This window comes from Gymnodraco acuticeps, unplaced genomic scaffold, assembly GCF_902827175.1.
Source record: "Gymnodraco acuticeps unplaced genomic scaffold, fGymAcu1.1, whole genome shotgun sequence".
NCBI classification, from domain to species: domain Eukaryota; kingdom Metazoa; phylum Chordata; class Actinopteri; order Perciformes; family Bathydraconidae; genus Gymnodraco; species Gymnodraco acuticeps.
The window spans coordinates 3,641,849-3,668,445 of NW_022992265.1; the positions used below are offsets into that span (position 1 = coordinate 3,641,849).

Below are 26,597 nucleotides of genomic sequence, written 5' to 3' on the forward strand. Positions count from 1 at the left end.
ATCTTTGTTTGTATTCAAAGTGCAGCACCTTGGGAAAAGGGTTAAAAATCTTCTTTATGGTTTATGATATGTTATCTATGGTTAGGAGTATTTGAGGATAGAGTGTTTTCAAATATCAATACAGTATCAGTATGTATTTACTATTTATTTTTCTGGAGGAAGGATCTTATCCCTGTCTGGATTGCAAATGTAATACATGAGAGGCACAAACGCAACTTTCTGAAAGCAAGATGAAAACTGATATCAATCTTCTCTTTGGAGTGTTAGTATCAAATGCTTAAGGAGGAATGCGTGTCCCTCCTGGGTCAAACCGATTTGAATCTTTACTTTTATTGTGATTGATATAATTTGTGCCAGGGCGTCTAAGTGGAGCACTCTGGCAGGAGGCAAAGGAGAAGGGACTGCTGTCTGGCCAAGCAAGCAGAGTGTGAAAGTGCTGAGATTATTTTTGTCATTACAGCCCGTTCTTCATCTTTATGCAACACTGACAGAGACTGGGTCCAATGGAGATCTCTGGGACCCACAGTGCCACTTGTTTTCTATTGTGCAAGGTAATTAAATGCATTCTCCTGGTATCTAGTGTCTATTCATTCCTCATTAAACAGCTTGAATGAAAACCATCAGTACTCCAGCTCCAGAGAACCAGAGCTAAATTCATGAGGTGGGAAATTCCCCACCAGAAATGTACAAATATATCTTAAAGCAGCAAAATACAGCAATATGTGGTGTGGGGGAGTATGCTTCCTTCTACTGGTTCCACAGGAACAGCATTACTTCAAAATTACCAAGTGCACTGACTTCCATTTATCAAGGCTATCCACAATTGGTCCACAGGGTGAGCGGCAGTCAACCATACATCTAGAAATGTCAGATGAGGCCGCATATACAGCACTTCTCTTACCAATTAGATCTTATTGAGCTTAGATACATACAGTATACGGGCAAGTCAAAGCAAAAAAGTAATCATGAAGCAGCCCCAGTTTCACACTGATCTCAACAGCCTCTGCAGAGAGTTTCAGCACAGCAGGGCCTCAAACTGATCTGGTTGGAAGGAATCTCTCCATCTCAAGCAGGATGGAGCTTAGTCATGAGACTGGAGTGGCTTCCTTTTTTATGTTGAGCAGTCTGTAAGGATCTCCTTTGCATTATAAATCCCGGTGTAGTTTTTGGGCATATATGGGGCTGAAATAAGAGGATCACAAACATGTGTCTGCTCCACAGCCACAGCAGGAAACTCAGAGAATGGAGCGTAACAGCTTTGTTTCCCCGCTGAGACTTTTGCAACTCCTCAAGAAATCCATATTTATCCTGTGTTCTTGTGACTGCATGTATGCAACCATGAGAGGATGGAAGGAGCATCAGGAAAGATGTCGACAAATCATATAGTGCCAAATGTAAAATACAGACATGACTAGAGTGTGTTTATGTTTCTGATAGCATGGATGCCTCATAGACCCAGGAGGGGCTGGAGGGAGGGTGATTTGCTTGTAAAGAGCGCCATCAGGTGGTTATAGGTGGTGCTTGCAGCGAGAAAACAATTATAATCTGATATTCAGCTAATAATAGTCGGGTGGAGCCATGGACAGCTGGGCGGACCTCCCGGTGTCGGTGTGTTAGCTGGATTTCCGTTGCTACACGCGTGTATTTGTGTGTGGCCAAAACAAACCATCTGTCACAATTTCCTTGCAGAAAAAAGCGATTTTACGCGACTTTTGTCCACACTTGTGACGCGTAAACTGAAATAAACGGAATATATATCACTGATCGGCGTACAAAGAAGGTAAGACGTTTAAAGTGTATCATTCTGACTTCTTCTTAAGTTTCAGTTATTTACCCATGTTGCACAGGATGAAGTTGTTAGTGAAAGTATGCACAGTGTGGTTGCTTCTCAGCCATGAGTATCCTGTCCTGGAAGTGCACATGGTCTGAGAGGAGGAATAACCCGTCCAGCTGATGCAATATAAGGCATGGTCGAGCTGCTGCTGTACTTCAGAGCAGAAGTTAAAGTAGCCCAGTGCGGCTCGAAGATCTTCACTAATGAAACATAGAATATATAAATGGATCAGGAGTCGTTCTGTGTGGATGTTAGCAGTTTGAAAAGCCTGAGCGGTGAGCCTAGGAGAGCATTGCCTTTGATAGAGAGTGCCATTTCCACTGCTGCTGTGCGTGAACTCACATGAACCCGCAGTGTAAATAAAGGACATGTAGTGCAGATTTTTCATCATCCTTCTTAGCAAGTTTCCTCTGGTTAAATAAACAGTTGAATTAGGGAAAGACGGAATTAAAGTCGGTTAAAAGACTTTGATTACATTATGTTTAAAATGCATTTAGTCACTATGAGGAGCTGTGAGTGTGTATCAACCTAGAGCAGTTGGCATTTTATTGCTCCAAACATCTTTCAAAATTGTAAAACTTCATGCAAGCCTATAGTTATGATTTGTACGTTTTGAAACATATGTCTTTATATAAGTTTAGCATGAATTGTGCAGAGTTAAGGGAACATACTACAGGTGAGTATGCCATGGTAAACATTTTAACTTATCACTATAACTTCCCTTTTTATTTGATTAAGGCACTTATTTGTTGTATTACAGGCTATACATTCAAATAAGAAATGTGGATATGTCGGACTCCTTAAACTACTTTCAACAGCCATAAAAGGTCAATTTGATCAATACTTGTTAAGAATAAAATGCTATATAAATCAGGCTATGGAAAATGTATACAAATACCCCCTCTGTAAAAGGACCTTTAGTATAGATGGGAATGCAACTGGATAGTTTAGTGCATATGTGCTACTGAAGTGGAGATATATGGCTCTGCAAATAAGACACAAACTAATTTTAAGAAAACTACATACATATGATTTTGCTTAACACAATGGTGACGTAGTGTAAAACAATGACCTAGGCTATCCCCATGTTCCTTCCACAGCTTAATGCCTATATTAAGACAATTATTTTTCGTCTATTTTCTGAAATGTTTCTTTTTTTCATGTGCAAACCACACATTGTGTAACTCTAATGTCTGGACTTAGGATAATTCTACTGAGACAAAGTGTAGTAGAATCAACTCAACTTAATGAAAACACGTTGTGAAGCAAAATATCCCAAACTCTCAAAATGATGTGCAATGCATTCAAAACGTATATTTTACTGTAGTGTCTCACCTTAGAAACAAACTAAATCCAATGAATTATTCTAATCAGTTAGTCATAAGAACCCTGAGTATCTTCATTCAATATTATGATTAATGTATGCTTTTACAAAGCTGATGTTAGGGATTAGTTTGCATTCATATTTTCCTCTTAAACAGTGTGACATGTTGATCGCTGTAAATAGTTTCCCCGTCTATCCTGGCTAAAAAGAGATATGTTTCTAATGCGATTACAATGTAAGACCCATACTTAAAGTCTGCATGCCTTGCTGTTGCTAAAGGCAAGTCAATAAATAAATAAACAAACACAGCAGGTACAGAACACATGAATAAAAGGCATACTGCAGTGTGAGTATGAACAGCTCAATTAAAAGCAGCGGCAAATAGATATGTTTTTAGTCTGGATTTGAAAATAGGAAGTGTTTCAGCGGACAAGATTCGGGCAGTTTGTTCCAGATTGTCGGGGCATAATAGCTAAACGCTGCATTTCCAGGTTTAGTTCTTATTCTTGGAACAGAGAGCAGACCCGACCTAGAGGACTTGAGACTCCTGGTGGATGGTTCATAGTTATGCAGGAGGTCGTCTATATACCTCGGTCCTAAGCCATTTAGTGATTTAAAAACTAGCAATAGTATTTTTAAATCAATTATTTGGTCGACTGGAAGCCAGTGTAAAGACTTCAGAACTGGACTGATGTGATCCACTCTCTTAGTGTTTGTGAGGACTCGAGCAGCATCGTTCTAAATCAGCTGAAGCTTTCTGATGGATTTTTTAGTGAGCCCTGTGAATACACTATTGCAGTAGTCGAGTCTACTGAAAATCAATCAATCAATGAATGTTTATTTATATAGCCCAATATCACAAATGTTACATTTGTCTCAGTGGACTTCACAGTTTGTACAGAATATCAGTATGACAATACGACACCCTCTGTCCTTAGACCCTCACATCGTACAAGGAAAAACTTCCGGAGAAAACCCACAGTTTAAAGGGAAAATGGGAGAAACCTCAGGGAGAGCAACAGAGGAGGGATCCCTCTCCCAGGACGGACAGACGTGCAATAGATGCCGTGTGTAAATTGAAAAGATAATACATTTGCAACATAGGTAGTCCAAATGTTTGGAAATGCATGTGTGTATAATAGGAAGATGACTCCACGAGGATATCCATCCAGGACTTATGATCCAGGAACACAGCCACGACTCAAGATCCAGGGCTCGCGATACAGGACACAGGACCGCAGCAACAGGATCATCCATGACTCCGGATCCCGGCGTATATAGACACCAAAAATAAAGACATTTGGGGAAGCTGGGTTAATCGGAACATGAGAGTACACAGGTATAGACAGAGAGAAGGAAGAAGTAAAATGTCCCCCGACAAACTAAGCCTATATCAGCAAAACTAGGGGCTGAATCTAATCAGCCCTAACTATAAGCTTTATCAAAAAGGAAGGTCTTAAGCGCACTCTTAAAAACGGATAGGGTGTCTGCCGCCCGAACACAAACTGGAAGCTGATTCCACAAATGTGGAGCTTGATAAGAAAAGGCTCTGGCTCCCATTGTACTTTTAGAGACTCTAGGAACAACAACAACCCTGCATTCTTGGAACGCAATGCCCTAGTAGGACAGTAGGGTATAATGAGTTATTTAAGGTAAGATGGCGCCTGCCCATTAAGGGCTTTGTAGGCGAGAAGAAGAATTTTAAATTCTATCCTGTGTTCTATAGGGAGCCAGTGTAAGGCAGCCAGAACAGGAGTAATGTGGTCCCTTTTCCTAACTCTGGTTAGTCCACGAGCTGCAGCATTTTGAATCAGCTGAAGCGACTTGACTGACTTCTTGGTACACCCTGATAATAAGGAGTTACAATAATCCAGCCTTGAAGTAACAAATGCATGGACTAGTTTCTCTGCATCGTTTTGAGACAAGATATGCCTGATTTTTGCAATGTTACGTAGATGGAAGTAGGCTGTCCTTGAAATTGATTTTATGTGAGCGTTAAAGGATTAAATCCTGATCAAATATAACACCAAGATTCCTTACAGTCTCACTGGAGGCCAAATTAATGCCATCCATAGTTAGTATATCTTTAGATAATTTGTTTCGTAGATTCTTCGGGCCAAGTACAATAACTTCAGTTTTGGTTGTGTTTAACATAAAAAAGTGTAAGGTCATCCACGTTTTTAAGTCCTTGAGGCAGTCTTGAATTTTATTTAGATGATTAATTTCATCAGGCTTGATTGATAAATATAGTTGAGTATCATCCGCATAACAATGAAAATGTACAGAATGATTCCTTATAATATTGCCTAACGGAAGCATATATAATGTGAACAAAATAGGTCCGAGCACTGAGCCCTGTGGCACTCCATGGCTAACTTTGGTTTGCGTGGAAGATTCATCGTTGACACGTACAAACTGAGAGCGTTCAGATAGATAGGACCTAAAGCAGTTCCCTGTATGCCAACTAAGTACTCTAGTCTTTGCAATAAGATATCATGGTCGATAGTATCAAATGCAGCACTGAGATCGAGCAAAACAAGAATAGAGACAAGGCCCTTGTCAGAGGCTATTAGAATGTCATTTGTGACTTTAACCAGAGCTGTCTCTGTGCTAAGATGTGTTCTAAAGCCAGACTGAAAATCTTCAAATAAATCATTGTTTTTTAACACAACTGTTTTGCGACTGCTTTCTCAATAATTTTTGAGAGGAACGGAAGATTAGAAATAGGTCTATAGTTGGCTGAAACCTCTGGATCGAGGTTGTGCTTTTTAAGAAGCAGTTTTATCACTGCTACTTTGAATGATTGTGGAACTTGGCCTGATAATAAAGACATATTCATAATATTTAATAAATAAGTGCTAATTAATGGAAAAACTTCCTTCAACAGCTTAGTTGAAATTGGGTCTAACATACACGTTGATGGTTTAGAAGAGAGAATCATTGAATTTAATTGTTCAAGGTTTATGGCTGAAAAGCATTCTAGTTTACTATCTAGTGTAATATTAGAACTTACTTTTCCGGGAGCTGTTGATAACACTATACTGGTCAAAGGCAAGAGGTCGTTAATTTTGTTTCTAAGAGTAACAATTTTATCGTTAAAAAAGCACATAAAATCATTACTACTGAGTGCTATGGGAATAGAAGGCTCAATCGAGCTATGGCTCTCTGTCAGCCTGGCTACAGTGCTGAAAAGAAATCTTGCATTATTCTTATTCTCATCTATTAATGAAGAGTAGTAGGCTGCTCTTGCTTTACGTAGTGCTTTCTTATATTCATTGAGAGTAATATGCCAAATTAAACAAGATTCTTCAAGTTTAGTAGAACGCCATATCCTTTCAAGTTGTCTCGACTTTTGCTTTATTTTGCAGGTTTCGGCATTATGCCATGGAGCTAATCTATGTTGTTTTATTTTCTTCTTTTTCAAAGGAGCAACAGAGTCTAATTTATTTCACAGCGCATCTGTAGCACTATCAACAACATGATCAATTTGGGGTGGTGTACATTTTGTATACGTTTCCTCCCTTACATGCAGACATGCTATCGAGTTAAGTATTGGTGGAATCTCTTCCTTAAATTTGACTAATGCTTTGTAGTCTAGTAACAGTACTTCAAAAGTTACTAAGAAATGGTCGGATAAAGCAGGATTATGCGGTTCGACTAATAGTTGCTCAATTTCAATACCATAAGTCAGAACAAGGTCGAGAGTGTGATTATAGCGGTTTATTTACACTGACGAAAACCAACATAATCTAATATAGAGTTAAATGCAACAGTAAGGCTATTTTTATCATCGTCAACATGAATATTAAAGTCACCTACGATAATTACTTTATCTGTTTTAAGTACCAAAGTTGATAAAAACTCAGAGAATTCTGATAAGAATTCTGAATAAGGTACACTGTAACAAATAAGATTGGCTGCAAAGTTTTCCAGACTAAAAACGAAGCTTTCAAAGGAGGTATAATTTAATTTTGGTAGTATTAGTATTGATAAGTAAACTTGAGTCAAAGATTGCTGTAACTCCACCTCCTCGGCCTGTGCCTCGGGCAATATGAGTATTGATATGGCTGGGTGGAGTGGCCTCATTTATGCTGACATATTCTTCATGTCTCAACCAAGTTTCAGTGAGACAGCATATATCAATATTATAATCTGATATTAAATCATTTACCAATATTGCTTTAGATGCTAGAGATCTTATGTTTAAGATACCACATTTAATCTTCCTGTTTTGTTGCACTGTATTTGTTGTTACATTTACTTTTATTAGGTTATTATGTATGACACCTCTATTAGGTTTTACCTTAAATTGTCCTTGGGCAGACACACACACCGTTAATATTGGGTATTTTATTGGGTTCGGGATTCCTATAGACAGGGGTGCACATAACTTTTTTGCCCTGGTTCTCAAAGGAGCACCTGGAGATGTTGCTTGGTGCTCATCCTTAAAATGAAATAAACCGTAACTTTTGAGGGGGTCTGGACTTTATTTGCCAGACACACGCGCTGAACACACATGCAGAGGTGAACACAGAACACACATGCAGAGGTGAACACAAGACAACATTAGCACGACCAGTAATCCTACAAGCTGTCATCACTACCCTCCTGACTGTTCTCCTCACTGTCTTCCTCTCTGTCAGACATGGTAGCTGATGATGTAGGCCTACTTCTTTCTCTCTGGTTGAGTCTGCGATTAGCTGCTTGCATCCACAAGTCAACAGCTGGTTTTGGGTCGAAAGTCTCTGTTGTCATCTTAGACAAGTGGATGTAATCAAATAAGTATGTGAACATAACCAATAACCTACCATAGCCAATAAGAAATGAATGTAACTTATTTTATTTGTGTTGTTCATTCATATCTACGGAGCCCTGGAGGGTTCATAGAGAGAAAAATAAATAAAACGTGGCCACGTTTTACTTTCTCGTGCGCACGCTTTAGTAACTCGTGCGCACGAGTTACTAAAGCGTGCGCACGAGTTACTAAAGCGTGGCCTCGTTTTATTTAAATTGAGGGATTCCTGTCCGTGACTCACAGTATCTGCTGCCCACAGCTGTTTTATAGAATGAAAACCTCCTTCACTTTATGAAATCTCTGCGGCACCAGTGGCCTGTACTACGAAGCAGGATTTGCTATTTACACTATTCATTCATGAAGTATGACGCTGCGCTGTCAGCACGCGTCTCCATGTTTGTGATTGGTCAAATGTTGCTAACCCCGTCCCTTTCACATGAACGCGCTCTCAGCCGGACAGAGAAACCCTGGTTGATTTACTGAGTTGATAACCAGCTTCGTAGGACCGCTTATCGACATCGCGTTTGTTAGGGTCAGTTAAGCCGGGTAAATCGAACATATCCAGGTCCAGGGTCTGTTGAACTGGCTTCGTCGTACAGGGCACTGGAGGCAGTAACGTGTAACTCAGCAGAATCTGAGAAGAGCAGCACCAGCTGCAAAGAGCTGTGCCTTTTACTGTTTACTTCACTGCGTTTCCCTTCATTAGAACCGCTGAATATAGATCGAGGCTGCTACGTTTAACCACACACACCTATACACACATCGAACTACCAGAGTATTCTCCCTCGTTTTATGAAGGAGATGTCCTGTCACCGGGGCGCATGATGTGTGTGTGCTCAGCTCCGCTCTGTGTGCGTGTTCGTGTGTATCCGACACCACCGGCATTTGTTTTCAAATTACCACGAACAGTACTTTACACAAATCTGGTTCCCCATAGTTAAGTGTATTCCCAAGTGAAAGAAATTTGTTTAATCTTAATCTCGATGTGCTATAGTCCTGCCGGAGTGCACCGGAACGAACGATACTATCATAAACAAATGCCCCCACACACACACACACAAAACGAGGCCACGCTTTATTAACTCGTGCGCACGCTTTAGTAACTCGTGCGCACGCTTTAGTAACTCGTGCGCACGCTTTAGTAACTCGTGCGCACGAGTTACTAAAGCGTGCGCACGAGAAAGTAAAACGTGGCCACGTTTTATTTATTGTTCTCTCTATGAACTCTCCAGGGCTCCGTACATATCTTATTTTACCTTAACATTTATTTATTTATGCATTTTTTTTTTATCTCCAGTTTTAAAGGATATTTTTGGTTACTGTCCTATAGTATATACATGGGAATGATTTCAAACCTGTTTATCCCAATAATTATAAAGGAGTGCCTTGGAAATATGTGTTTACATAAATTGTGACCAAACCGTTTGAACTTAGACAAAAGTGAACTATCTAAATACTCAGAGTACTTTACCTCACTGAGCTGTAGTTAACTTATCAGCCTCTCAGTCTGACTGGAGAGGACTCTCCCTCCACATTATTGTAGAAACATCTTCTTCTTATATCCGTTAGAGCAGCTAGCACGGCACCAGATTCTAATAACAACAGCGCTGGTACCGGTGCACCCTCCCTCTCTCCCTCGCATTTTGGCTGTGAGCTGCGGACGCCAGATAAGCCAACATCCCCCATTTTCATCACTTACAGCGCCCATCGTACAGGGAAAATGAAACGTGTAACCGGGGTGAAAAGGGTGTTACATTTACTTAATTATGAATATTGTTACATCAAGGCCGAAAATTAGGATGAGCCCCAACGGTCAAAATGTTTTTTTCCCTCCCAGAGCTGCCAGCGCAGCACCTCCCAGGTCTAGCGCCCTAGGCGAACATCTAGCCAGTGCTACTGAGTCCCTGAGTTCATATCATGGTTCATATGCAACTCGCAAATATCTTTCTCTCTCTCTCTCTTCTCTCTCTCTCATCTATCCTCTATTTTCTCTTTTCCCTTCTCTCTCTCCCTCTCTCAATGTTGGTACGCAAATGCGCTTTGTTTCAAATGACCCGGTGCTCTTTTTTTGGCGGAGGTGCGCACAACCCTCTGCTCACTCCTGTCTAGCCCCCACACATATGCTCCATCAAGGATGGTGCTACAGGCCGCAAGGCAGTGCACTTACCACTACAATAAACATGTTAATGTTAATCTAATACAGCTCTGGCGATGATAGGTGCTGCAAGCAGTATTTTAACCTTACAAGTTATATGGAGTGAACACCACAGGTAGCATATAGATATTAAAAAGCAAAGGTCCTAAGATGTAGCCTTGAGGAACCCCGCATGACATATTTGTCAGGGTTGATTTGTAATTGCCTATTGAGACAAAGTTTGTTCTGTCCTTTAAGTAGGAACTAAACCAATGTAGAGCTGTTGCTGAAACTCCCACACAGTTTTCTAGACGATCTAGCAATATGTTGTGGTCAACAGTATCAAAGGCAGCGCGGAGATCTAATAATACTAACACTGATATTCTGCCACTGTCTGTGTTTAAATGGATGTCATTTAAGACCTTAACAAGAGAAGTCTCAGTGCTGTGGTTTGATCGAAAGCCCGACTGAAACACATCAAAACCGTCAGTTAAAAACATGAAATTACTCAACTGTTGAAAAACAAATTTTTCAATCAATTTGCTTAAAAAGGGAAGGTTTGATATTGGCCTGTAATTATTCATTACGGTTGCGTCTAGGTTATGCTTTTTTAGGAGTGGTTTAATTACTGCAGTTTTCAGGGCCTGTGGAAATACACCCGAGTGGAGAGACTTGTTTACTATGTGCAGTGGCGAACCGTGTCTATCACAACTGGACCTTCTGTAGACACACACACCCCCCACCGCCGCGGCATTATAATGTCCGTCTTTTCACTGAATTTACGTCTTGAAAAGGGTACTCGCAACAATTCCGCAACAACTTCATCTTCACCTGGTGCACTTGTAATTTCAACGTTAAAAACAATAAAACGGCATGAATTGCTTCGTCGTATTCATTCTAGATCCTCTGTCTCGAGCCAGTTAACTAGCGGGCCTTCTAGAATACCCTGGAACCGAGGGAAACTCTGAAAGAATACGCCCATTGGCTACAAATCAATATATGATTCGTTGATCAAACTGTCAGTCCAAACGTACGCTCTCATTCAGTGCAACGGCCAGGGCATTCGATCAAGGATGTAGAATACCTTGGTTGAAGGATATTCTACCCTGAGACCCAGAACAAGATCTGATTGGTTGCTTTCTTTTCTAACACAAAACCACTGAAATGCGTAGTGCATGGTCCGAGAAGGACAAACAAATCAACGTAACACTGTAATATTACAGATCAACAACACAGATATGATTCTCATTTATTCATTTATTTTGTTTTATCTGAGTGTTCCAGGGTATTCTCTGAATACCTTGAAGGCCCTGACGGTTCGCCACTGACTATGTGTAGTATATCTGAGGCCAAGCAATGAAAAACAGTTTTGAAAAATCCTTTCGGGATAATATTGAGGCTACAGGAGGAGGATTTCAGATGTTGAATAATGTCTTCCAGGTCTTTAGCATTTAGTCTGAATTGACTTTAGGTGAACACAGGGACAACACATTTTCTGTACCTACCGAGGAACTGACTGCTTGTCTAATTTTCATGATTTTGTCAGTAAAATGCATCTATATAAATCCAAAGTTGATTTGAGGCTTCAGAAGTCTCAGTTGGTCTAGCCAAATGAATGTCTTTGAAAGTTGCTTTGTTTTTTTTAAATTAGAAGACATGAAGCCAAACACAATTCTGCATTTCTTTGATCTGGCCTCCAGTAATTTATATATTACGTATACAATTAAATTCCAGAATGTACTGAAACAGACCAAGCAATACGTTGAATTCAAGAAAATAGTGCCATATATTGAATGACAGAAAATTCAAAAACAATTTTATTCAAATCCTGTATTATCCTGGCCGCTGGTTTTTTATTTATATTTATACAACTTCTCCCCACATGTTTAAATCACAAAGTCAACCTGTCCATAAGTCATAATGTGCTTTATCTCTGCTGCAACAACTTCTTTATTTGTTTCCCCCTTATAAAAAACATGTGGTTTGAAGTGGAGTTAGTGCAGCATATTAAAGCACATTACACTGAGGACTGATTATGTGAATTCTCACATGCCTAAAGATATATTTGGTAAAACGGCAGTCGTGCATGCTTTGTTGTGGAAAGTTGTTGTGTAGAGACGAGAGTGTATTTGGTGTCCCTGGGTCTCAACAACCACAGAGTACAACCCATGAGGAAGCCACATGATGTAAACATTGAATCAGTGGGAAGCCTTCAAGGTCATGTCAGCTGATCTCCAACAGGAGGACTGCTCTTGACTCTGCACCTGGCTTTAAACGAGGTGTTAACATTTCTCATTTACATCATGGATAATCCTATTATTGGCTGTAGTGAGTATGTGTTACATTCAGGCATAAAACTGATACATAATTGTGAACTTTAGACCGCTGTGATTAATCTGCCTGTGTCATGAAAGGGGTCATTTTAGTTTGGGTTATTTTCTAAAGTTTTTTTACGACATTCACTTAGTTTTTCTTATTTTATTTTTTTAAAAGGTGAAGAAACAGTACCTCACCACCCGCTCTGGGTCTTCCTTTTGTGAAGGTATGTCGAACCTGTAGTTCTGTGTTCTAATGGCTGTTGTTACATTGTTGTTCTTTGTAGCTTCACTGTTACAAGGGCAATGTGACCATAGAGATGTCACTAAGGCCTAAATCCCTGGAAAGGAACGTTTGTTTTATGATCGCCCTCACATTGCACGTTGCTGTCTCCATCCCCAGTTAGACCAGAGGAGCAGGTGTGCTGTTTGTAGTGCTGCTAAATACCCTTCACATGCCAAGTAGGACTTCAGTGGTCCTTAAATTAGCTCTTTGCTTTTGTCAACTTTCAAATTCATGCAGGGAAAATTGTAATTAAGTCTTAAGACAATGTGTTTTCCAAGATACAGCTGGTTCTCCATGTCAGATTAAAAGGTCCAATATTGTTGCCTCAGTTAGAACATACCATATTTTAATTATGTAGTTGTAGCTCTAAAATGTATATACATAGAGAACCTTTATGTATATGTATGTTTTTGTATCTCCATGTAAAATCTTATAATTCTTTATATATACAAAATACCAGATCTATACAAATACTGTGCTGAGGTGGCTTGTCATTTGAGGTTAAACTAATAAGATTTGATTTTACTTTGTGTTTCATCAAAGATTTATTTGGACTTAGCTAACTCTCCATGCAATGTCACATGAAAGATGTTTGAAGTAGCAAAAGTATTTAGCTTGAGGCCAAATAGCAGAGAGCATTTGATTGAGTGTTGTGTGAAATACACCCACAAGCCCCTTGTGCGTCACCAGCAGGTGTTGTCTTCCGTGATTGGCTGAGAGGAGGGCAGGGCTCTTTCTGCCCATCTCCTTTTTTAGCTCAGCCACGACATGTCACATCTTGTGCATGCTATTGTGTTCTTCTATGGTAGTAAGTTGTTTTAGCCTCTGTATGTTGGTCTAAGCCAATTGAAATGTCTGGTTTTAAGTGTTCAGGTCACCATAACTTAGACAGATAATGCAAAGGTGTTCAGCAGCCGTCCTTGAATCTTGTAATCTAACTGTAGACAAATCTAGATGTATCATATCTCCCTAATATGCTGTAGAAAAGAACAAAAAATAACAAAAATGTAAATCTAACTTCAAATACAACAACCTTAGTTGTTGAGCGTATCTAAGCTGTTAGTACTAAGTGGTTATTTATGTAAAATTGCTGTTTATCTGCTAAAAGGAGATAAAAGAGTCCAACAAGTCACATTTTCCTTGTTTTACTATAATGACTAGAATGTGAGAGTGAGTCAGTCTAAACCCCGGGGGGGGAATCGTCACAGCTGCCATGTGTGTTTCTATTTGTGAGCTGGACACCTGAATGGTTTGTACAGGAAAAGGGCGTCTGTGTCACGTGTGAAACCAGCACTTGTAAACGTCTCTCTCAGCTCGAGTCATCCTTAGCTGACTGGAACTGAGTCTACTGCTACACTCTGGAGTGGTTGAGTGGATTTATAAACTGAAATATAAGTAACTGTCTGTGTATATCAGTACAGACAACATATCCTGTTTTTCTATTGCGTTGTGCAAGTGAGTACCTGTCTGGATTGTCTGTCAGATCCATATCTGCTGTGCTGTTTGAGAAGAGGCTCACATTGCATGCTAGGGTATGTCCGTGCCATTACAATTAAACTGTGTTGGGACTGTGGGATTTTCAAATGTGAATGTACAATAGGATTTAGGTTGTTTGATTTAAAAAAATGTAAACCTTGTGCAAATGTACAAACTGTGGTTCTCATATTGCATCAGAATTAGAATACCTTTATTCGTCCCACAGAGGAGAAATGTACTTGTTACAGCAGAAAATAGCTTAATGTTAACTAAGAAGCATGCATAACATTTGTATTTAATGTATCTATTCTATCAATACAAATTAGTAAGCAGTCTTCAGGACTACCATTAGTATGTACATTACTCTGTAATCATCAACAGATCAGAAAACGTAAGTGGATGACTGGAGGAATTTGGGTGTGTCTCAACCTTTAATTCCAATGGGTTACAAGCTTTGGTTACAGTGTATATGTATTACTTAACTAAGCTCATAATTCTAACCAGGAACAAAGACAAACTTGATCTGAGAGTGGGGCAGGAATAGTTGTCCTTCAATCAATCAACAACTTTATTAATCCTGCAAGGGGCAATTGGTTATGAGCAGCAGCTTATGTCATGTACACAGGCAGGAACATACAAGAAGAAAACACACAGATACACCCGGGAGCACAGATGTGGATAATTCCAATTTACACTATAAATAGTTCAAAGCATCACAATAATAAATAAATACATAAATAATCAAGTTAAAAGCCTTTTCAAGAATTTCAAAGTTTGAGTGCAGAAGGGATGAATGATTTAGAAAAGCGATTAGTCCTTTGATCAAGTAGAGCATATCTACGCCCTGATGGCAACAGACGAAATGCATGTGAAAGTACATGACCTGGAGAGTTCAGAATTCTCTCGGCTTTCCGCAGAATCTGTTGGTTACAGAAGGAACCTCTCTCTGTTTCACGCCGATGATCTTGGAGCAGGTTTTAACAATGCTGTTCAGGCTGTTCCTGTCTTTCAGTGTAAGGCTATGGAACCAGCAGATAAAAGAAAAACAAATAAGGCTTTCAATGAATGCTTGGTAAAAACGACAAAGAATGAAAGGCAGAAAAAGAGTTCAGTTTGCGAAGAAGGTGCATTCTCTGTTGACCCCGCTTCACAATACATTCAGTATTCACATCAAATTTGAGTTGGTCATCGAAAATGGTGCCCAAGTATTTGTATGATGTGACAATTTCTACCTTGTCATTGTGTATGATGCACTCCTTAGGAACATCCTTGTGACGTCTAAAATCAATGATCAATTCCTGGGTTTTAGAGACATTTAAATCCAGAAAACTGTCATCACACCAGGAAATAAAATCGGCAAGAGCACACTCGTGGCCTGATTCTGAGCTGCTAAGGAGGGACAAGAGGGCGGTATCATCAGAGAATTTAACCAAGTAGCTGTTGTCTTGCATGCTCCTGCATTTATCAGTGTACATTATAAAAAGTAGGGGCGAAAGAACGCATCCTTGAGGCGAGCCCGTGGAAGTGATGACAGAGTCAGAGAGGCGTCCATAGACAGACACCTTCTGCTCTCTATTAGTTAGAAAGTTTAAAATCCATAAAACAAGTCGATCGGCAGTGGCGGTTCTAGACCAATTTGACTGGGGGTGCCACTGGGGGGCCAGTTATTTTCTGAGTGGGGCACAATAAATGCAGGACGAAAAAGAGAACTAGACAGTATGAAGTAATTGCGCATAAGAAAACAATGCAATACAGTTATTGGTATTCGTTTCAGTACACTTATTTATTTCAGATTGATCTTATAGTTATTACTGTTAGCTTCAGCTTAAGTTATAGTGCAATGTTTGCACTAACACCATATTTATATAAAAATAAAGGCAATGAACAGTTACATCTCTACTTTACATAAGGGTGTCTGCTAGGGATGCACGATATTGTTTTTTTGAAACCGATACCGATACCGATAACTTCCTGCTTCTCAAGACCGATACCGATAACAAAAAAATGTTTACGCCACTAATTATTTTAACGCGATTAACGCATGTGTATTTTTTTTCCTCGGCCGCCATGTAGTTTCAGAGCGCATCGAGTTTAAAATACCGTCTACAAGCTGATGCTGACAGCCCCGCTCCTGTCGCCCGCTTGTGGCAGACCACACTTCCACGCTCACCGGCATGCACCGACTGGCCATCTGGAGGACCGGGAGGGTGTGTGTATGTGTGGCCCGAGCGAGCGAGAGAGAGACCTTACGTGCATTGTTGTTGTTAGCATCTGGTGCTAGCTAGCTGCGCTAACGGATATACGGAGCTGTTTAAATGAAAACAGAGGAGCGACATTTCGCCACAACTGCGCCGAGCACTTGACTTTATGCAGGAAGCCAGACAGTGGGACATTGTACAAAAAGTCAGCACACTCAGCACGGATAGTGCGCAACATGATTGCAGCGTCCAGGCAGCTCCGGTTCGAGCATATGCCTTGAGTTGCACATAGCTCCAACGCCCATACCACCGACGACATGTTTGTTTACTGTCCTGGCTTCACGGCCGCACACCATTTACGTCACAGCCAGGCATGAGTTAGGGAGCGCTGGATTTGTGAAAAACTCTCCTCTTCCTAAACCACTAATACTACAGTACTGGCAAAACGGGAGGAGCGGAGTGAAAAACAAGCGCCCCTCATCCCACACCGCAGTATTTTTTTCTTTTTTTTTACCCAAAAAATATATTGTATATTATCGGGGCTATTAATACTGGTATCGGGTTTATCGGGATGACGTCATAATTCCTAATATCGGACCGATAATTATCGGGCCGATAATTATCGTGCATCCCTAGTGTCTGCACAATCTCACATTACAGCAACAAAATCCTGCGTTTTTTTGCAAACCGAGTACCAGAAAATATACATTTAAAAAAAAAAAAAATTGTCATTGTTAGGGGGGGACTGGCCCCCCCTGCCCCCCCCCCTTAGAACCGCACCTGATCGGGCAGTTTAAAATGACATAATAGGCTCTCCACCAGGAGATGCGGCTGCATTAGGCGCATTCACACCGCAGTACTTTTCCCACAAAGGTTCATGAGAACTTAGTTCATGAGAACTCTTTTGTCGCGTTCACACCAAAAAGAGCCGGTACTAAAATTAGTTCATGAGAACCTTTTTACCCCCTTTTCAGTCCCTGCTAGAGAGCAGGGACTTTCATGGGAGAAAAAGGTTCCTATGTTTGATTGGCTGGGCGGATTGCAAACCACGCCCCGTAAAACTCCCAAAAAGTTTTGTGAAGCCGCCATTTTATTATCCTCGCATTAGCATTATTAGCATTAGCATTAGCCCAGCGCAGAAACGCAGAGAGACTAACTTATGGCAGCACAAAATAAAACATGGGAGCTGTGGAGATGAGGAGGTGTCGGCGTTCTGGCGATTTACTCGGAAGGCTTCAGTAGAAGCTGCTGGGAGTCCCAGCAGCTTCTACTGAAGCCAGTCCCCAACTCCGGGGACTTCCGGCCGGGGACTTTGGGCGGCAGTATACGCCGTGAAGTGGTTTGCGGCCTGCCATTAAACCCAAAGCAGAAGAAGAAGAAGTGACGTCAGCGGCTTAATTTGCCTAATCCACCCCCAGGGACTTATTCCGGTGTGAACACGATCTGTACTTAGTTCATGAGAACTAAAGAGTTTTCATGAACTAAGTTCTCATGAACCTTTGTGGGAAAAGTACTGTGGTGTGAATGCGCCTATTGTGTTAAATGCTGAAGAAAGTCAGCAAACAAAAGCCTGGCATGGGTTTATGGCTTTTCAAGGTGTTTGTGGAGGGTGGGCAGTATAAAAAGCTTTGCATCCTCTACGCCTCTCCCTGCCTGATACGCAAATTGTAGTGGATCAAGTTCACCACCTACTACTGACATGACAAGGCCTTTTTAACAATTTTTTCAAACATTTTCATTACCAATGACGTTAAAGCCACCGGTCTGAAGTCGTTTAGGACTTAAGGATGAGGCTTCTTAGGGATGGGAATTACAGTTGAGGATTTCCACATATCAGGAATTTGGCTATTCTCAAGTGACAATTGGAAGATATGCTGGAAAACACCACAGAGTTCACTAGCACAATACTGGAGTGTACGCCCAAATATGGTCAGGACCTGGGGCCTTCCTAATATTGACTCGTTTTAAGAGATTGCTAACTTCTTTGTCTGTTTCATCACATACTAATTTCAGTGCTTTGTCCTTTCTGTCTTGTTATGTCAACAGGTAAATAATCTTCTGTAGAGCTTTTGGTGGCAGCCAGGATGATTCTGGCAACATTAAAGGGCGTTGGGAAGCAGCTCCTGCGGGTGAAGGTGGTGGACTGTAACACAGAGGATTCCCGCCTGTCTCGATGCCTCAACACGTTTGATCTGGTTGCCCTTGGCGTCGGCAGTACGCTCGGTGCTGGAGTCTACGTCCTCGCTGGCGCCGTGGCCCGGGAAAACTCTGGACCTGCCATCGTCCTCTCGTTCCTCATCGCGGCCCTCGCCTCCGTCCTGGCCGGTCTGTGCTACGCCGAGTTTGGAGCCCGTGTCCCCAAAACTGGTTCGGCTTACCTCTACAGCTACGTGACGGTTGGAGAACTTTGGGCTTTTATCACAGGCTGGAACCTCATCCTCTCTTATGTCATTGGTGAGCCAATTTAAATGAGGATGAAAAGGAGTTGGCTGCTAGGCCTCATATTGTTCAGTTTACATGAATACTTTCCTTTAAACAGGAACTTCAAGTGTGGCCAGGGCGTGGAGTGCAACCTTTGATGAGTTGATTGGCAAGCACATCGAGGTCTTTTGCCGAAATCACATGACTATGAAAGCTCCAGGCTACTTGGCTGAGTATCCGGACATATTTGCGGTCTTAATCATAATCATTCTGACAGGTAAGGAGTTCCTCGCACTGTATTCTGTTTTCTTTAATTTCTCTTTCTGACTATATAAGCTCTCATATTTCACATTGTCTTTTTAACCGCTTGCAGGACTGCTTGCATTTGGAGTAAAGGAGTCAGCCATGGTTAATAAGGTGTTCACCTGCGTCAATGTACTGGTGCTGCTGTTTGTCGTCATCTCGGGCTTGGTCAAAGGAAACCTAAAGAACTGGAACTTGAACCCTGACGAAATCCTCAATGCCACCCGCAACTCTAGCTCCAAGTGGGTGAAATAAAGAGCTTTCTCCCAATATTTAAGTTCCAAATGTGTTGTGTATCAATTGACCAAATATTGTTTTCCTTTTTGCATCCAGTTCAACTGATTTCATACCATCAAAAGAAAATCTTGGTAAAGGCGGCTTCATGCCTTTTGGTATAAGTGGAGTCCTCTCTGGTGCCGCCACCTGCTTTTATGCCTTTGTAGGGTTTGATTGCATCGCCACGACAGGTGAGAGGAAATAAAATATATGAATAAGCAATACTTGTGCCCCTACCCTCTCAAAACTCCAGTTATGTTTCCTCCCCAGGAGAGGAAGTGAAAAATCCTCAGAGGGCCATTCCTATCGGGATTGTGGCATCACTCCTAATTTGTTTTGTGGCATACTTCGGTGTGTCCGGAGCCCTCACTATGATGATGCCGTACTACCTGCTGGATAAGAATAGCCCCCTGCCAGTGGCCTTTACGTATGTGGGCTGGGAGGGAGCCAATTATGCAGTTGCCATTGGCTCTTTATGTGCCCTGTCAACCAGGTAAGAGCTCTCCTACTTCCTCTCAGCAAGTCATAGAGGACTTGTAAATATGTGCATGCTTATTTTTGGAATGAATAATTCAAGTTCAATAGAATTCATATAGAATTTAAAATATGTTTTCCTTTTTGTTTAAGTTAGCTTTTTGTGGACATTTATTTTTAAATGTTTGCATTCTTTTGTTGACCTGTAGATCATTGAAATAGTGTGAAACCACTGTTAAGAATACAGAGAATGTATTGTGGACATTTTTGCATGTGTGTGTTTATTGTGTTTAAGAGCTAATTTAACAGCTAATGCTACCTTAATAATCTAATGGTTTTCAAAATCTAACGCAGGCATTACCAGCAAACTCCGAACTGCTTCATGGTACAATAATTATTACAAGAAAATCACACACAAAAAAATCGAATTGCGTGTGATTGAAGAGATAGTTCAGAGATGCAGTCTTTTTTTTAGGAATTTTACTTTTTTACCCACTTTTCCTGCCTTACAGCCAATGATTTTCTTTGGTGTAGTCAAAAGTAATGTCAATCAGTAATAGTTAACAAGGCTATCTTGGCCTAAATGTTGACTTTCTATTGTTATCAAATAACATCATCAATTACCTTTACTTATGGCATCTAGAAAATGTGCCTAAGTAAAATAAGAGCTTTTCTGATTACCTAATCTTAATCTTAATCTTAATGGTCATCAATTCCTACTTTTTGTCTATACTTTGTATTGGCTTTGGCCATGAGCTAAGTTTTTGGACATCTCACTGCAATAGCAAAAACCTTTGAGACAGCAGTGTGCTTCCAGCAGCTAGCCATCAGCCTTTCTAACTGTGTGCATTGACTTGCACGGCATGCCTTTTCTCTCTCTCCCCTACTAGTTTACTAGGCTCCATGTTCCCAATGCCCAGAGTGATCTGGGCCATGGCAGAAGATGGCCTGCTCTTCAAATGTTTGGCCTCAATCAGCCCGCGAACCAAAACCCCCCTAACAGCTACTGTAACATCAGGTGTTGTGGCAGGTGAGGTCATGATCCAAACCTATTAACTGGTTGGGGTCAATATACCCCCATAACCCTACCAGACACTTGTGGTACACATGGGCTCAACACAAGCACATGACCAAATCCAAGATGGTAATATTGCCTAAAGGTAGTCCTGCAAATGTTATAAATCTTCAATTATTGCAGTCTACAAAGCTGTCACAGAAACACCTTGAGTACAGCGCCCTGTGTACTTTATCAGGCTGTTGGGCATGGCTGCAGTTGAGGCCTTGTGTGAAACCAGAGTTCCCAAACCATTTTATTTAAAAAATATCTGCCTCCTCCTTCCCTTCTTCCTTCATCCTTGGATTAGTCTCCTTGGCTCCATGTTTCCACTCCCACGCATTATCTTTGCTATGGCTCGGGATGGTCTGCTCTTCTCGTGTCTGGCACGTGTCAGTGAGAGGAAGACGCCCACCGTCTCCACCTTTGTGTCAGGGCTTATGTCGGGTAGGTTCAGATGAGGCCAAAGACAACAGTGCCCTCTAGGGGAAGGAGGATGATGGAAAATCACATAAATACATAAAGCTGTAGAGTAAAAGTTAATACTTTTGTATGTTGTATAGAAATACAATATCTGCACTATATTGTGGTAAAAAGTCATTTTACATTGTTTGTCATAGTGTGATAATCTGTCTTCTTGCTGACTCGTTATTTTCCTCCCGTGTTTCCTGCAGCTGTGATGGCTTTCCTGTTCGACTTGAAGGACCTGGTTGACCTCATGTCCATTGGCACTTTGCTGGCCTACACTCTGGTGGCTGCCTGTGTGTTGGTCCTCAGGTAATCATCTGGGCTTATAATAATAATAATAATTATAATAATAATAGGTGTTGTAACAATACACACAAAATAATCAATAGTCGGGTATAATTCCTTTGTATAGCATATATATGTAGCATATATATGTATATTAATATAAGGAAAGAGAAAGAAGTTAATTAAAAACCCTGTGAAAGCATACTTTACCACACAAATATGTATTTAAAGGATTATGAGGGTTATGAAGAATCCTTGGTTATAGGCTAGTTAGGCCAAATGTGTGTGAACGTTTTTTTTTTAATTCTCACAGTTTTAATGAACATATGATACTGGTAGGTGATCAAAACTGATTTAAAACATGTAGTTTCAAATACAGCATCACATAGTCTTTGAGGATGAGAACAGTCACCTAGAATGTATCAAAGTTAGACATAACTTTAGTGATTCAACTATAAAAAACCTACTTAGATTACCGTATTTTATTCGCATCATGTATTAAATGCATATTGGACGACGGTTTTGAATCAACAAAATCATGTATAGCATATTAACCAGAAAGGAAACATTGGTTAACCCCATCATAATGTATGAGTTTTTCTTTACTTTCGCTAAAAAACATGATGGTGTGTTCTCAGCCTTAGTTTACAGCCTTAGGTTTTTAAGTCAGGTTTTGACCATGTGTTTTCCATCTGAAGGTACCAGCCTGAACAGCCCAGTAACGCCTATGAGATGGCCAACACTCAGGATGACCCTGATATGTCTGAGTCTTATAACGAGGGGAGCATTGACGTACTGGCACAAGCAGAGGATCGCCTCACCATCAGGAATGTGCTCTACCCTTCGAACACAGAGCCGTCCAACACGTCAGGGTTCGCCGTCAACATCTGCACCAGCGTACTAGGTGAGATGAATACAAAGCCCAGAGAAAACTAATACTAATACTGCAAAACCAATTACCTCTACTTATGGTTTTATTCTTCCCGTAGGTATTCTGGTCTTTGTTTTCAGCATTGTTGCTGTTCATGGAGGGCTGGCTGCCTGGTCAGTGTCTGTGCTCTGCATCATAGTGTTGGTCTGTATCATCGTCACCGTCGTGGTGTGGAGACAGCCGCAGAGCAAGACCAAGCTTGCCTTTAAGGTAAAGTGTGTTCTTTCACCAAAGAGTTCTTTTCACACTATTTCATAGTCACACGTACAAGATGACATTGTCAAAACGTGATAAGCTTGATGTAAATGACTCTGCTATTTGCAATAATGAGCATTTACAGCAATGTGCTTTATTGTTGTTTAGAATGAAACACAGAGACAGAGGAAACCACAACAAGCAAACAGTGGGAAGGGGAGGAGTTTGTCTTTAGATTGTACTGTTGCTCTTAACCTGCTAAACGACTTCTTATGTTTATGCAAACAATGTGAATTATGTGTACTTCTTAACATACTTGCCAGATATTTACAAAGTATATAATTAGTTATTGAATTGATTGCGATTTATTTACTTTGATTCAGGATTCAAATTAACTTGCTGAGAGGGGAAATTGGATATGTCATTTACATATATACTCAAATAGGATTTGAATTAAAGCCAATGGCTGCCTAGAAAACATAAACTAACTTTAGATTTATGGCAGGCTTTTGAAATAGTTTAGGCAACTTTTTTTTATTATATCACTGTCCGAGCCCATCCAGCTTACAGAAATAAACCATGCTGATGTTGTAAGAGTCTTCTACATGTGTATAAAACAATGCTAACACATGTTGCTGTAGCTTCTTGTTCTAAGTTTTAACAAGCATTGAGAGAATATATTTGGTATCCGGTTGTTTGTTATTTTAGTTTCTTTAGGAAATGTGTATCATAAGCACTATTTTGTTGAAGTCTTAGCTAATTGTTTTTAGTTTGCTTAGTTTTCAGTGTTGTTAAGAACAGATTGTCAGGGATTTCCCCGCACCATCACATCCAGACAATAGTCTTAAGGTCCATGTCACCCATTACTGTATGCGTTGAGTCCATATTTCTCTTAATATTTGCATTAAATAAACACACTCTCTCTTCACAGGTTCCCCTGCTGCCCATTCTCCCAGTCATGAGTATGTTCATCAACGTGTATCTGATGATGCAGCTCGGCAGAGGAACCTGGATGCGCTTTGCCATCTGGATGGTCTTAGGTCATTTGGATATTTTGCTAACAATCTGAAATATTATCTCTGCTGTTTTTGCTTTGACAATTAATTAATTTCCCTGCCACAATGTTTTTTTAGGTTTCTTTATCTACTTCGGCTATGGTATTCGCAACAGTGTAGAGGCATCAATGGCCAGGTCTGACGCCTACGCTCCAGCGTGCTCAATAAAGGGAGCCCCCATGGCCCCGGAGAAGGAAGCCTTTCTACACGAAATACCAAACGACATGGGAGACGACGATGAAGATTCATGAGGAGACAGGAGGTTCACTAAGCCACCATATTTCTGTTCTGTTGAACTCTCTAAAATAGCTGCATTGGAAATGCACGGAGACTTTTATGCCTCCCTCCAGTCAGAGAGTTGAGTTGTTTCCTTGTTTCTGCCAACATTTTTGAGTAAAGTAAAAGTAAAAGGGCTAGTTGGAAATAAAGATTAAATATAACTCCATTCATCTAAAAGAACAATATTTAAGTTTAGAGGAAATGATATTTTTATATATTTTGCACAATTAAATGTGTTAAAAAGCAGAGAACAAGTAGATTTTTAATGCACCTATTGTACATAGATCTATTTTTAACCCTAATTGTGGTTCCTTAATCCACAGTCAATCAGAAAAAAAGCCCCTTATTATGTTTTACTTCTGTAAAAGCATACTTGAACTTGACTTTTGACTTTTTTTTTCATTTATTTGACGGATATCTTTGCAAATGTTTGGCCCTTGTCATGCTGCATTAAAATACACAGTGCCTCTGTACCAGAGAAAATTAGTTTTATATCCACAATCCCTTATTCCACACCTTTTTTAAATTAATTGCATTTATTTAGATACAACCTTTTCAAACTCAGCTGAGAATGTTACTGTATCTTCAGTGCCTTTTTGTGTTGTTAGTTTCCCTCAAAGGTACACATTTGTATGCGTTGTTCTTGAGTATAACAAGTACAACTCTGTTACTGGGATGAACCATGTAGAAAAATGTGAGAAATAATGTGTAATGGGGCTGTGAATATCCTGGTATAATACTTTGTGATCAATATACCTCCATGTCAGATAGATGGTTTCGTCATGGCAGACTTTTACCAGAAAACAAATACACCAGTGTGTGCTCCATCAGGGAACTTTTTTAATCAGCCAAAGAAAGAAAAGCTGCTAACGTCGTGAAGTGATCTGTTAGATACTTCAGGCGATGTATTTTAAGTGCCTATTTCCCAAATGAATTTTAAACTATTAAGGAGGTATGATATTGCTCTTGTACCAGTTAGTGTGAATTGCATAATGTTTGTATATAATGTACTCTTTTTAAAAGCGTATATTTATAATATATAAGAGAAATGTCACCTTAGTTTTCTATTTTTAGTTAACATACATCAGAATGGGATGGAGTTTCCCATAATGATCAGAAACACCATACGTTACAGTGCTCCTCCATCAGTTGTTAACCCACAGTGTCTCTCACAGTCGGACATTATTTATTGATTATGGAGAGTAAAGCTGATTGTAAGTGTGTGCAGATTCCCACGGCAGCTAAAATTGGAAAACAAAGCTTTAAAGTATGTTTACTAAGGACTGAAAATGCAACAAGGTGAACAGTATTCTTATTGAGTCCTTTTTTTAAAGTGAAAACTATGATTTGTTTTGCTATTTATGTTCCCTTGAGAGAAACTAATGATTTAACCATGAGCCAAATTCTGTTACATTTATTTGGATAATGAGTTAAAACAATATTGCAATTAATCTATTTTGCAATTTTTCATCAATGACATTGAAATAGTACTAAATAGCTTTGTAAATAATTACTATTATGTCTCACGTTGATTTTAAGATATTGAAGCAGCATTGACGGATACGATTATGATGCAGAAAGTTACTGTTTTCCATCCACAACTAGCCTTATTTGATACTGGGAGATTTTGAATTAGTGGGATATTATCAAGTATACAGTTTTTTATTACATTCATAACAGTTAATGTCTGTTTTTGTAAATACTGTTTTGATTTTGCTTAAAGTTACTGCCAATGTTACATGTTTTTCCTTGAACCTCTACAATCTATCGTTGAAAGCATTGTGTAAAGTAAAATGGTGACAAACTGTGCCAACAGCTGTTGACTATAAATAGATTGAACATGTTCGATTGAAAGCACAAATTGAGTCAATAGGTTATACCATCAGCCTTAGTTTGTAATGGATGTAAACTTTTGCATGTTGCACTGTTTCAAAACTGTTGTGAAGCTTGAAAATCAAAAGGTATAAATGTGTTTACAGTGTATCAGAGTGGTGAAGTCAGCTGTTCAGCATGTGTTGTCTTTAATTGGTTGGGGTTTATATAGTTGCTGCTGTAAATAAATACTGCTCGAGGTTAGAGCCACAGACTTTGGTATCTTTGATTTTTGTGAAAATGATGTGCACACCCATAACAACAGCATGTTACATAATAGTTTGCCTCACATAGAAAATTGTACTATGTTTTTTCCACACTCTTTCAGTTCTGTGCTGATTGTTTTTTTAAATTTATGAATAATGACTTTAATTGTTTTGTTTTTGATTGACTACAACATTTAAGAATATAAAGTGCTCTATATTTTGTGGATAATTAACCCACCTCGAATTATAAAAACAAATGAAGCTATTATCCATCTAGATTTAAAAACCTGGAAGTGAAGTGTATTGTACATAAGTGGATTAGGGTGAAAATATTTTTGGGAATTTGACCATGAGTAAAGAAAACAATTATGTTCTGATTTCAAACATTTTAGGAAAAAAATTCAGAAAAAAGTCAG

At 39.9% G+C, this 26,597-nt stretch overlaps 1 protein-coding gene across 4 annotated transcripts; it reads left to right on the forward strand.

The window, feature by feature from the left end:
- The first annotated feature begins 1,581 nt into the window (after window positions 1-1,581).
- LOC117540498 (high affinity cationic amino acid transporter 1-like) lies at window positions 1,582-26,190 on the forward strand. 4 transcript variants are annotated; one of them, XM_034207226.1, is made up of 12 exons: window positions 1,582-1,780; window positions 18,409-18,816; window positions 18,902-19,060; window positions 19,157-19,328; window positions 19,420-19,553; window positions 19,633-19,855; window positions 20,727-20,866; window positions 21,565-21,667; window positions 22,342-22,547; window positions 22,633-22,784; window positions 23,701-23,809; window positions 23,903-24,075. In XM_034207226.1, the coding sequence occupies exons 2-12, from the start codon at window positions 18,447-18,449 to the stop codon at window positions 24,073-24,075; spliced, it is 1,941 nt and encodes a 646-aa protein (XP_034063117.1). In that variant the 5' UTR covers window positions 1,582-1,780; window positions 18,409-18,446. The 4 variants fall into 4 exon arrangements, with proteins under 4 accessions (XP_034063117.1, XP_034063120.1, XP_034063119.1 ...); XM_034207229.1 differs by lacking the exon at window positions 1,582-1,780 and adding an exon at window positions 14,035-14,143; XM_034207228.1 differs by lacking the exon at window positions 1,582-1,780 and adding an exon at window positions 14,097-14,220.
- The last annotated feature ends 407 nt before the right edge of the window (window positions 26,191-26,597 follow it).

Bases quoted from the DNA above. Each gene is read 5' to 3' on its own strand.
- LOC117540498 (XM_034207226.1), top strand. From the start codon at position 18,447: ATGATTCTGGCAACATTAAAGGGCGTTGGGAAGCAGCTCCTGCGGGTG. The intron at 19,061-19,156 runs GTAAGGAGTTCC...AACCGCTTGCAG, and splicing joins AATCATAATCATTCTGACAG to GACTGCTTGCATTTGGAGTA. The intron at 21,668-22,341 runs GTAATCATCTGG...TTCCATCTGAAG, and splicing joins GCCTGTGTGTTGGTCCTCAG to GTACCAGCCTGAACAGCCCA.